General features: G+C 32.7%; 1 protein-coding gene across 4 annotated transcripts; it reads right to left on the reverse strand.

Annotated features, from left to right (window-relative positions):
- Window positions 1-409: 409 nt before the first annotated feature.
- LOC148930501 (MADS-box protein SVP-like) lies at window positions 410-4,110 on the reverse strand. Of its 4 annotated transcripts, none has more exons than XM_089068913.1 (5): window positions 3,508-4,110; window positions 1,588-1,666; window positions 1,300-1,506; window positions 814-1,013; window positions 410-751 (listed from the first exon to the last, which is right to left on the reverse strand). In XM_089068913.1, the coding sequence occupies exons 1-5, from the start codon at window positions 3,687-3,689 to the stop codon at window positions 742-744; spliced, it is 678 nt and encodes a 225-aa protein (XP_088925039.1). In that variant the 5' UTR covers window positions 3,690-4,110; the 3' UTR covers window positions 410-741. The 4 variants fall into 4 exon arrangements, with proteins under 4 accessions (XP_088925039.1, XP_088925042.1, XP_088925041.1 ...); XM_089068916.1 differs by having other exon boundaries at window positions 410-745; window positions 3,508-4,109; XM_089068915.1 differs by having other exon boundaries at window positions 410-748; window positions 3,508-4,109.
- Between the last annotated feature and the right edge of the window lie 9,647 nt (window positions 4,111-13,757).

The raw sequence follows: 13,757 nt of genomic DNA on the forward strand, positions 1-13,757 counted from the left end.
ATGTTTAAATGTAGGAGAGATGCAAAAGTAAGAAAGAGAAAATGTTGTTGGGTGTTTAAAAGTAAGAAAAAAAAAAGATAATTGAGTATTTTAAATATTTCTTGAATAAAAAAGAGATCATCTTGGTTGGGACGGACGAAAAAGGAAAGTGAATCATCTTCGGTGGGACAGGGGGAGTATTGTTAAGGAAATATTTGTTGGCACACAACACCCTCTGTTGTAGATGAGTAGCAGCCTCTCCCCTAACTGTCATCTTTCTGAACGAAGAAGTCTCTTGCCTTGGTTAAGTGCACATAAGCGTAAGCATCTATTTGGAGAAAGTTGAGAATTCCATAATATTTTTGCTTATCACTAAGCTTGATTTCTTTATAGATTGTATCTTGAGCGAATATCTTGCAACAAATTAATGTCCCAGTTAAAAAAATTCAACCTTCTATAAAGAAATAGTGACAAACTGACAATTCAATTTCCTTCACCTAGGATTTAATTCATTGGGGTGCAAACATTGTGCATAGAATGCCAACTAATAACATATGAAACTAATTAAAACTAGATACTAGTAAAACATAATGAAATACTCCCTAGTAGTAATAAGTTAGTGAGAGAGTATAGTAGCATTTCTTCCTGTCTTAATACATTATCTCAAACCTTTGGAGTTAGCCACCTAATAAATTTTAATAATCAGCACTTGTATCTGCTGTTAGCCAGAGTAGGGCAGCCTGCAAGCAATCAAGCACAAAATCATCTACTACTATGTGGTGTTAGTGTTGTTCGAAATTAAATGAGACTAGAACGACGAGGGAGAGGGCTCACCCCAGCTTGAGAGATGTATCGGAGCTGTCGGAATCTTGAGGAGGACCAAGTGAGTTACTGGCATTAATAGACTCGGAAGACTGGCCTTCGTCGTAGACTATGTTTTCCGATTCAGCTGCCACTGTGTTTCCTCCACTGTCTGATGATATGTTAGCCACCTGTTGTCTTAGCCGCTGGTTCTCCTCCATCAGCTGCTTCCCCTGCATATATAATTCGCAACGTAACAACCAAGACCAGACATATTTTTGGCAACAAAGTTTTCTCGTTCTAACTTAGAGTTGTGATCAATTGAAAACTATCTCAAAATAAGAATTTGAGAACTTATCAGTTGGACGCACAAACCATATCAGTTGCTGACTTTCAATCCAGCTGACATGATTTTGTGCTGCCAACCGATGAGTTCTCAAGTTCTCATTTTAAGATAGTTCTCAACTAATCGCGACCCATGTAACGTATACACAATATACATACGTAGTAGTTACATACCTTCTCTTGAAGTAGAGTGATCTCATTCATGATTTTCTCTCCCTTTTTCTCCGTAACGCGGCTCAGTCCGACCTCAAGGGACTTCTCGAGATACTGGAGCTCCTCGATGCTTAATCCATGAAGCTCCTCCCCTCTCATTTGCTTCAGCAGATTGCTTCTCTCAGCTATCTCTTGGCTTAATTTGGAGTGGATGCTATCCTCAACCAGCTACACCATGTTATTTGCTTCAATCATCACCGAAGCAAAATTGAAACACAGAGAGAAGAGAGCCATATATTATATATATACCTGCAGCTCAAGTGATGGTTGCTCCAACTTGTCGATGTTCTTCCCGTGCAATTTATGTCGTTCGAGTATTTCCTTCATACTACGTAAGATCAAACAAGAACTAATCAAGCAGAGAAGCTTCTCTCACAATCACAAATAACCACAGAGCAATCTATATATATGTAATGCACATCGTTTTATCGAAACCATAGGAGACGTAATTAGCTAGCATTTGAAGCAAGTTCCCAAAATGAGTAACAATACATTCATATACGTCTTTCCATAACTGAAAACTTGCATTATTTGAAGCACTCATAGAAACTTGAAGATGATTGAGATAAGAGCAAAAACCAAATCATTGGTACACAATCAAGGCCACTCATTCAACTTATATTGGTTTTTTCTAGCACATGATTAATCTTAGGATATATCGATTTGGTAGAGTAAGTAACAAGTACTCCTATGAATGAGTCCAATTAGGATTTTTGTATCGTGATTCCGACCATATTATTTGTCATTAGGGAAGAGGACAAAATAAGTACCAAAAGTGGTAAATAAGCACAAAAAAAAGTGAAAAATATTTAAAAAGGCCAATTTGAACACGTAATCACTATTGGTCGAAAATACTCCTCTGAGGAAACTTATAGCGATCACTCTCTTTATGATAAAAAATTTTGACTAATTTTTGCACCATTTTATATTTACCATGACCTTTTCCTATCTATCATTGTCATGATTGATGTAATGCTTATCTAGTTATCTATAGGTTCACCGTTCACGCCTTTTAATTCACTAAAATACAGCAGAATATTCTACACTATAATTGGACTAAAATGGAACATTCTTATTATGTTAATCTTACAAATTATATCTAAAAAGATCTCTAGTCCAATCCATCCATCCAAGCCCAATAAATATAAATTTCAGTCCTAGAAATATTTCAAACTAATCAAATTATACTAATTAAATAGTAGCGCCATTAATAGTGTTGAATACTAATAGTTGGCACAAAACTATTCATTGCCCCAAAACGTCTCAGAGCATTTGAGGCACCCTTAATTTAATAATGAGACTCTTAAAAAAATGCTCCAATTTATTAATCATTTCTTTCTAAATTAGATGTGACAAATTGGATCTAAGAGAATGGTGGAAAGTGAAATTAAGATTTAAGACCTTAATTTGTCATAAAAATTACAAATGAATTAATAATTCATCTCTTCCACTTCCATAATCTGATTTATGACACTACAAATATAAAATAGAAATTATAGTGGTATCAAATAGCAGCTACCTCTAGAATTAAAACTCCACATGCATGTGGCAATGTGTCCATGTCACTGAATATTTTATCATGCCGTTGAGGCCATAATTATTCTTCTGTAACATCAACCATACGCTTAGTATTCTTTCGAGACCCTTCTCAAATGGATAAATTTATTTATTGGTCATATTTCGAGAATTACTGTCTCAAGATAAAAACATCATAGGATATCCATACTAAACACATTTGATTTGATTCATAGCTTATAAAGATAAAAACACTTAACTATAGATATTGAGTTTACATACTTATTTCTCCATTAATAGAGCATCAGGATCAGTAGCATTGATGAAACCAAATCATGCACCAATAATGGGTCAAACTAGTAAACGTGAATCTGTTTCGAAAAGCACTGGAATTTAATAGCTTCGGCAACACCAATGAATGCTCTACACCAATCATCATTTCCACACCTATCTCCAATCGCATTATTGAGTATATAATAAATAAATTATATTATAATGGCAGAAAGCAGAAGCATCACATCAATGTGTGTATAGTGCCAAAAAAACAAGTATCATAATTCACAAATACTCATTGCATTGTAAAATAATTGCAATCTAATCAACACTAGAATTCCATTAACAGAGTGTGTGTGAGAGAGAGAGAGAAAGGGGAACCTGGAGCTAGCATACTCGAAGAGTTTGCCAGAGGAGGAGAAGATAAGGAGGGCGACGTCAGCATCGCAGAGGACTGACAGCTCTTCAGCTTTCTTAAAGAGACCTCTTCTTCTCTTGGAGAAGGTGACTTGCCGCGCGGTGGCGTTGTCTATTTTCCTAATCTGAATTTTCTCTCGCGCCATCACTTTTTTTGCCCAGAATAGAAACAAACGAACAGACTTTCTATTTGGGAAGAGAGAGAAAGTGAGATGGCATTTTCCCCAATTTAGACGGAACCCGATGTTTATTGGAAATGGAAACAGAGTGGAAGCTCATTCCATCATTGAGAGAAAGGGGTGCATATATATATATATAATGCGGAATTTGGAAAAGGAGGGAAAACTCAATAAGGGTTTTGTCACTTTATTAATTGCTCTTGTTTTTCCCCTTCCGGAGTAGTTGGAAGCTGTGAATGAATTTGGTGGAATTTGGGTTGGAATTTGCTGATACAAAAAATGCTACTGCTACTGTAGTGTTGCCTAACCACACAGAGAAAGATGGAGGTGATGTTTGTGAGAGGTAGCGCGTGACACACACAAGATCTGTTTGTGGGTGTTTTTGTCAGGCCAATTTAAGAAAATAATTTTGGAAATATATAGGGCCTTTTGTGGTGAGGCATGTTTCAATATTTTAAAATTTTTGATAATTTGCTCCAGGGAGTATGGTTAGACGTCACCACGGTTCATGAACCGCCGATTCCCGGTTCGGAATCGGCGGTTCCGGTTCAAAAAATATGGAACCTGAACCGGCCCGCCTAGGGTCAGACGGTTCCAGTTCCGATTCCGGTTCAGTCACGGTTCCAAGCCGGTTCAAAACCGGCGGTTTCCAGACGGTTCCGAGCCGGTTCCGGTTCAGACCGCCGGTTCAATGCCGAATTTTTTTATATTTTTTTTTAATTTTATTCCGGTATAGTACTAATTGTAGAGTTGTAGGTGTAGTTGTAGTCTTGTACTATCGAATAAATAAATAAAACAAGAATGACAATTGACAAATGGAGTAGAAGTCGACATTGAAGTTGGAACAATTGTAATTTTATTGAAACAATCATACAATCATACAAATTTGAACGATATGTGAATGTCGATATTACAAATACAAATGTTGAAAATTGAAATTACAAAAGAATCAAAAGACTTAAATAAAAAAAGTTGAAATAAAAAATAATAAATTATAAATGTAAATAGATAGTATATATATATATACTCTTAGTTGGCATGCCTACGCCTGCATGCCTATACCCTAAACCCTGAAAAGCTACCGGAACCGCCGAACCGGCGGTTTACGGTTCTTGATTTTTCGCGAACCTGAACCGGCCCGCCTAAACCGCCGACTCCTATCCGGTTCTGAACCGCCACCGCGGTTCCGGTTCACGGTTCCGAACCGCCGGTGACGGTTCTGGGCCGGTTCGGACGGGCCGGTTCGGTTTGGTGACGTCTAAGTATGGTTTAGGAAGAAACACATCACTTCAAGCGACTGCAACTCGTTCTTACTTTCCAAACTCATAATAAAAGTCGGGCTAATAATTGAGACTTGTTAGTTTTATTTGTAAATGTACAATAGATACATAATACCTCCGTTCCTAAAAAAAATAGACAACATTTAAAATGAGAGTATAATTTTTAGTATAGAATTGGTTAAATAAACAAAAGATAAAAAGAAAAAGTAATTGAAATATTATCAGCCAAAACACATGCAATAAGACCAGCCTCATTTTCCTCCTCACTTATTTCGCCAATTTTTGTTTTAGACATTTTCCATGTTATTTCCCTTTAATTTTCCAAAATACTCTGTATAAAACAAATAAAATAGCTAAAACGAAGAAAATGACAATTGAATATTCTATTAAAATATTACATAGATTAAAAACGACAACAGTGAAACTGAAAGTATCTATACATATATAAAATGCGAGTTTTGGGCCATTTTGAATGATAATTTTGTGCAAAGGATGTAAATGCAATTAAGGAAAGCTGAGCTGTTATGGCTTTTGTAACTCCTACTAATTCATGCGATTATACATATATTTAGATAAGATTAGATTTAGTTTAATAGTATAACGGTTACAAATGTTATCATTGTGAATATTTATAAGTTTTAAGCATTAAGCTTCTCACGTCCAACAATCACTATGGATTTAAATTGACATTTATTCTCCAAGACGTTTTCAAATTGCCTTCATCATTGAACGTTTTTTTTGAAAATGCCATGATCATGGTTAATTAGCTAAATAAATGAGAACTTTTCGTTTCTGTTTCAGTGATGAATGGCGCCTCACATCCAATCACTGTATATATATACAGGACTATGATATACACATTACCCTAAAATTCATAGATATATTGAGCATGGAAACGAAATCCGACTCCAGCACATTGCCTGTTGCCTCTTCATCCTCCGCCACCATGGAACGACTGCATAGGAATTGACGGTGAATATCCTCCAAAGATTTGCATACTGAAAAGCTATTGGAGAGTGCGCATAAAGTGTGTAGTACATGGTGGCGACTATGCAAGGATCCCACCAAGTAGCACGTCATTGTTATGGATATTTGACGTCCTGCTGCCACCAAGTGGGACGTCATTGTTATGGATATTTGACGTCCTGCTCTCCGCAATTTTTGGAATATTTGCCGTTGCGCTGCCCGCGAATATGACAACCTGTGTCAAAAATTTGAGAACATTGACTTTGTGCAGTAGATCGTAGCCAGAGAAAATATGTTGAGCTAAAGTTTGCCATTTTTGAAATGTATGGGTTGCTAAAATATGTAGCCGACTGGTAGAATTCTTCTATTTGCTCAGTTTGCTTATGCATTTTGTGTGTTTTGGTTTATTCTACTACCAAATCTGGATTAAACCTGCCTTTTGTTATTACTCTTTAGAATTTTGAAATGCTAAGAAACTTAGGAATTCAAATGCGTTCACTTTTAAGTTGGCGAATTGCACTGTTACATTGTTTTTTTATTTCAAATTGTTTATTTGGTAGTATATTTTTAGCTTAACTGTGTTCTCTGTTCTTTAGTTTTGGCCTTTAAATTCATAAAAAAATGTCAATCCACTTGCTTTTAGTGGTGAATCCATAACCGATTACTATAACTATAAAAATTAAATATAACTCTAATATTCTCACTAGCAAAGAGATCAAGAAACTTGGAGCATTCGTCCGGCAAAATAGTTAGGATTGATCTTATAGCTCAGGGAACAAGAGCATGAGTGGAGGAGAGACGAAAACACGAAGAATCTATTGTAAAAGATACGATGTGTTATTTTCTTTTTCTTTTTAAACTTTTTGTAACATTGTTTTACTATTGAACTATTCTTAATTGTATGTTATTAATTTGTATTTACAGCTTTTGTAGTATTCCCTTAGATAGAAGTGAAGTCATTTTGTATGTTCTATAATAGTTGAGTCATTTTAATTTTTAGTATTTATCACGTTTTTCATTTCCTGCTTTATTATTACTTAACTCACTTCACAATGCCGAAAAAAAATGCCTCCACTACTATGGACGAGAGAGTATTAGATATCTAATACTCCATTATAATCAACATTTATAAGCTTATTTTAATCAACATGTGTTTGTGGTTGATCTTTTTGCAATAGAGATCGAAAGCATTCTTATTGACGGGTGTTTTGTGTTCAAATTTTAGTTTGAAAACTTATTTAATTGTATGAGTTTTCATTTGTATTGTGAATTGTTATTATATACAAGTTTAGAACTTCTAATCATATTGTTTCTCATTTTAAAAATACTGGACTCATGTTTCAAATTAGTATAAATAGAACGTGAATTAAGTCGTGCATCGCACGGGGTGTGACACTAGTATAGATTAAAAACGACAACAATGAAAAGTACATAGATGAAATTTAACTACAACTTGGAATTAAAGAACACGGGAGAGTATTTTTTTTAGCGAACACTGTGTCTGTAACCATATTAATAATTAAATTTTATTATACATATCATTTATGCGATTCCCTTCATTCGCTGTCAGAGTATTAGAAAAACTACCGATATTTTCTATAATTAAGAGCTCAAGAAAATTCAATCAACACGTGCGGCCCTCTATCTTGAATTCTTGATAGTACTAAATATGGAATTACACATCAACATTTCCAACGTCTCTTGTTCCATCTTCACAAAAAGAAAAGTGAAAATGATTAAAGATTACTAGACTACATACATATAATCTTCAAATAAAACAAATGTTAAATATGAAATACACATTAAAAACTAGGCAGAATTTGGGGGCACAATCCACTGTTAACAATTGTTGGTTACCTTTATGGTGTCGACGCTGCTAGAAACGATTGCAACATGCGCAGTAGAAACTGTGAGTGAGAAATAATTAGAGAATGAGTCATAGAAATTAGAGACATATGATAGTTTTCGTTAAAAGCAGATGATCATCGTCATAATGTTCGATTTTAGGGCCTTGCCGACATCGATCATCAGACTTGTGGCTATTTAATCTTCCCGGCGGTTGGATACAATAACAAGCACGATGGCGCAACCCATTATGAAATGTGAGAAATTTGCCCAATACTTCATTTTAATATTCAAGTGTCGTGCAAAATTAATTTTATCAGAATTTTAAAAAGTAAAAAGTTGGCTAAAACGTGAAGACGGTAAGCATTTTTTTTACTTATACTAATATTAAAATAAATACTATTGAAAAAAAAATGTGGATCAAGTAAGATTCACCGTACGATATAGGGCGCGTGGGCAATCCAACGGAAAATTATTGTCCGCTGCAATAATATAATAATGCCTTTAATATTTGTCGGGTGCTAAGTCCAATTGTGGATAATAATATGAATGATATTTGAGATCAATGATATTGGTGATCAGACATTATTCATTTTTATTGGTGTAAACTTAACTAAATTTATTTACGTATTTAAAAGTTTAGCTGTCAATATAGTGCTGCGGGGATACATAATTATGAATTTATGAGCGATGTGCTCACATATATGACTATGTATATAAGAGTCTCATATCTTTTTAATACGTACATCCCTACCAAAATGTCACTAATCTATTTTTAAAAAAAGTAATTTATTATTAATAAATTAATTACATTTTCTTTATGTTCAACAATACTTTTATTAACTTTCTTTCGATTAATGCATGCAATTACATTTCCTCTCTCCATTTAGACAGTATATAAACTTAAAATCATTTGCCATATATATATGTGTGATATTTTAACCGGAATGCGTAGTATTTTTGATAAAATGAAATGTGTAAGTATAAGTGTATAACAGCATACACTAATAATGAAATTATTAAATCTTGTCAGTGGTTAATAACTAAAAATTAAAAGTAATTACAAAATTTAAGAATAAAACGATTGGTCAGACTATTGCAAGTAAAACATTTACTAACATAAAGTTTGAAAAGGACGGCATAAAACTAGAATTCGATCACAAGTTAGGTTTGAAATTTGCACTACTTTACTTTTTATTTCTTGAGTAAATTCATCGTGACCTCATCTGCATGACAGAATAATTATTTATTAGTAAAATAAATAATTTATTTTTAAATATTATTATTATTATTATTATTATTATTATTATTATTAACTGCGTTAATAATAAAATAAACTATTTTTGTAACTAAACAACAACAGCTTAATTGACGTATATAAACGTAAATAGTTCATCTTTGGCTGATTATATAAATTTGGAATTAGGAAATGTGATCATAAAACTACAGTTAGTACGTATAATAATACAACATTGAAATTATTAATGTCATACCTACCAATTGGTTGCCATACATCAATCAGTCCACAAACAGTAAATCGTCCCCATAGTACGTCGTGAATAATCGTATAATGAAAAAAATAGCAAAAAATAGTAATCAAGATCTCTTGGAAATTTTATTATATTAGTAATTAATTAAATTCTAAACTATATGTATAGTCACAAAATATTATGAATGATCAGTCACAAGCTTAAATTAGTAAGATCATAACAAATATAAGTAATTATTTCTATTTATGAAATCATTAAGTGAAGATGTCACTAGAAATCTGGACCACTTCTGCCCATATCTTTAATTGTGATTTGATGCTTCTAATTAACTATGTGAATGTGATGCACCAACTTGAGTAAGAGTCCTCCTAATTGTGTTGCATTTTTTTTCAAGTAATTACGGCGTAAAACAATGCTGAAACATAAATAAACGACAATCATTAATTGGGACAACTTTGTTGTCATATCAATAGTATTCGTTTTTAATTGTTATGATCAATAATTCAGTAATATTTCGAAATAAATCGAAGTAAAACAGTCCTTATTTCATATTTTCGGTCAATTATTGGAAACTCAAAGTTGTGAAGCGGCGCTGAATTAAATTGACCGAGCTGGAAAATATTATTAGCACTAACCACAATGCACAATGCATGGTACACTCGACTCTTCGCAACGTACAAATACAGTAAACTCTCTCTAATTTAATTTCCAACTTAAATTACTCATTAATTTTAGCGGACTATAATTCAAACTTCATTTAGTTTCTTCTCGTTTATTTTCTGAAATTATTTTTACAATAGGATTATGCTGGTGCCCCACCTATTAGGATATCAGTACTTCTTCAAAACTAATCTCATAGACTTAGGTAGAGATGTTAATCGGATTAATCCGTTCAGGTTGTTGGGCTATTTGGATGAGGACTATTCATGGTATAAAATTTCAATTTTAACGCTAATCCACTAGATTTCGGCTAACCCATCGAATTATTCGCGCCTAAATATTTTCGCAAACAAACTCCTATAATAAAATCTTTCCCCTGTAACTTGATTCTGTGCAGATATTTTTCTATACTTTGTTTTAGAATTACATGATACCTTCAAATTTTCATAACTTCCATCAATAATTGTTGGAGATAAACTCTTTCATCTGGATTTACTACTATAATATAAACAAATATTAAATAAAATTAGAGTAATCAATTTGAATTAAATTTTGTATTCATGTCATTATTTTGGCATTGTTTATAATCATTTTTATAATGATAAATATGTTGGAATTTGATGGGTTAATTCTCAATTTTGTCTTGATTGGCTTTAGCGGTGGTAAACCAGCGATGATGGATGACGGGATGGCGGAAGAATTATTCGAGGTGGAACTTAGAAGTTGTTAGTATGGAACCATGTAGAAAGGTGTGGTATAAATATTGGAGAAGACTAGTGGAATGTGGCGCATGAAATCCAAAAATACAAGAAAAATTCTAAACTTTAGTATTTTTAATTAAAAATTAAGTACAACCCACTTAACTCGCCAATCCTAATGAATTAACCCGTTTAGCCCGTTGTGAAATTAGAGTCCTAATTCGCTAATTTTATCTGATTATTCGGACCGACCTACGAATATTGGGTTAGACTGAGATTTAGAACATGTTAGATACCCCTATACGAGTATTATTATTTCTTTCTCATATCTATTCTATTTAGTACTCCATTGCATTGGTTCTTAAATGCATTTATTCATTACCACTTATAGAGCCCTCTGATACCGCCAACGCACATATACATGGTCCAGAAATCGTAAAACCCATCTTAGAAATTGAATAAATATTATTATATTTCTCAATTAATTGACTTTAATACTACGATAAATAATTATACTCCGTATTTGTATTAGAGAGGAGTTTTTCTTCAAAATAATTATAGATTACACAGTGATCGGAAATGGAATTCTAGTTCTTGTACTATAACTAATTAAATTTGAAATATATGAATCGTTTTCTAAACCTATACTGCATTTAAAAGGGAGTTTCGAATTCAAATCGATTTCAAATGTCAAGTTTTGAAATTAATTAAGGAGAAGCCAATATAAACTTTAAAATCGATCCATGATAGCAAATTAATCGTGTCCAAAAAGGGCCCAGTTGATCACTAATCATTTATTTATATGGGGGCACCACTAAATCAACTAGTTGTAAGTCAAAAATAATAAACCTTGTTCTTCCATATATTGAGACACAACTTGTATCCTTTTTGTACCAATAATCACAGCAGAAAAAAGAACTTATCTCGCTATTAATTCCATTTCAATATAAGTGCACCAATATCATCTGTTAACTAAAAAATGCAACATATTATTAATACAAAGTTTTTTTGCAATAAGTTGTCCATATTTATTTGGACTATTAACTTACTTTTATTTTAAGAAATTGAATGAGTAGTCATTTGTAATTTTTGATCCACCACAAGTCTACATATAGAGCATAGATTTGTTTGCAAACATATAATTAATTAACGCAATATGAAAAGCAAACTAATAACAAAGTATTTTATTTTCACGATTAAATAGAAACTAAGTTTTGCGATACCAGGTAGCTCAAAACATATTTTGCATGAGTAGTATATAAATCATAACAACCGCGTCTCAATATACTCAAAGAAGTTTCTTGATACATTTCATACTTTGTACATATAAATCTTAACAACCTCGTCTCATTATACTCAAAGCAGTTTCTTGATGCATTTCACTTTCACTCCTTCCACATAATGGTTGAATGACATGCATCGTAGATTCATTGAAAAAGGGTCTGCTAGGGTGTGCTCTGATCCAATCTGAGTCACAACGATGTCTTATCTTCTCACTACCTCTGATCATATTTCACTTCATTGTGCTTGTAATCATTATAGGGATTGCAGTAGAGTTATCACAATAAACCGTAATGCTCTTTAAGATGTTAAAAACTATGTTTAGTAGAGTATAAAACAACTATATATCTAGTCTACATGATAGAGTTTGCGATTTATTTTTACTTCACACTCATTCATGTCATAGCTCCACCTCCTAAGGCAAAGTCATACTGAGAGGTTGACTCTTTTAATCCCGACTAGTTTGAAAATCTGAGTGTTACCCATATGAAGAATATTTTTGTGGCAAGCTACCATTCCTTTCCAATGTTAGGCTGATATTAAGTCTCCATGCATACGACCAAATAAATATTAAGCCTAATGCAAATCATAATTTACATTGGACTTTCAACTGTTGAAGCATATGAATCGTCTAATTAGTGCAATTCAAAACGATATTTTAAAGCAATTTTATACTAAAAATTGAGTTGATTAGCACGTTTTAGATGCCAAATAACCCAGCTGCATGGTAGAACAACACTCACATTGATCGATGAATTATCACAAGAACAAAAAAGAACTTAAAAGAGGAGTGATTTTGAAAGGAGGAAAGCAACAAAAAAGAAGACGTGGCATATTAATTGGAGCAAAGAGGTGCAAGATGCAACAAATTACCACCCATCATGAAATGAGGATTGAAGCTTGAAAAACGAGTTCTCAATTCGGGGGACTAGTCTTGTGGTCTCACTAAGATAATGAAATTCAATTATTCAGCAAAAAATAATAGTATCAAATTTTGTTTGATTTTTCGACATACCAATTAAATCATTAAGAATTGGATGTATCAATTATTTAATTTTATCGAGCAAAGAATATAGAATTCAATTCCGATATAATTCCAATTATACAATAGCAATAGAATCCCAAAAAAATTTATTGGGCTTGTGATTTCTTTCTTAACAGTGCAGAGATATCTCTAATGATTTAGAATTTGTATCTATTATTCGAGCCGATCCAATGAGACAATTTAAATGTATTAGTTATATTTCAAATTAGAACTGCAATCATGAAAATAGAATACAAGATTTAAATGTATTAGTTATATTTAAAATTAAAACTGCGTAGTCATGAATATGAAGTACAAAATGGCACAACATATGCATGATAGTGCATAACTGCACATCATAACTCATAGTATGCTCCAACTCACTCGATGTTACTATAAGAAGAAAGAAAAAGTACTATTGGTATTTCTGTAAGACTATAACTTGTTTTTTATTTTTTTTTATTTTTTTTTTATATAACTTGTTTTGAAAGATTAAACACAATAAACATATCCATACATTTGTTTGCCAACTCAGCAAAAGTAAAGCAAATCATTTCATCTACTAAAGTGGTCTACATGCCCTTTTGGAAATGTTTCCATATCACCAAAAATAAATAAAAATATGGAATTCGTAACATATGGTGCCAACAGCCAATTAGGTGATTTGTGAAGTTCAGGTTATAAAAGTTATTAGTACACTTAAATATATTTCTAATTCAAGACCTAATACAATCCACTTACAATTAAAATTTAAATTTAAAACATACGTGCATATTCAACGACTATTCAAT

The sequence above is a fragment of the Salvia hispanica genome, chromosome 3 (assembly GCF_029641045.1).
Source record: "Salvia hispanica isolate PSC_SH4W2 chromosome 3, Shi_PSC_v1, whole genome shotgun sequence".
NCBI lineage: Eukaryota > Viridiplantae > Streptophyta > Magnoliopsida > Lamiales > Lamiaceae > Salvia > Salvia hispanica.

Bases quoted from the DNA above. Each gene is read 5' to 3' on its own strand.
- LOC148930501 (XM_089068912.1), bottom strand. From the start codon at position 3,689: ATGGCGCGAGAGAAAATTCAGATTAGGAAAATAGACAACGCCACCGCG. The intron at 1,667-3,507 runs GTTCCCCTTTCT...GATCTTACGTAG, and splicing joins TTCGAGTATGCTAGCTCCAG to TATGAAGGAAATACTCGAAC. The intron at 1,014-1,299 runs GTATGTAACTAC...TTATATATGCAG, and splicing joins TCACTCTACTTCAAGAGAAG to GGGAAGCAGCTGATGGAGGA.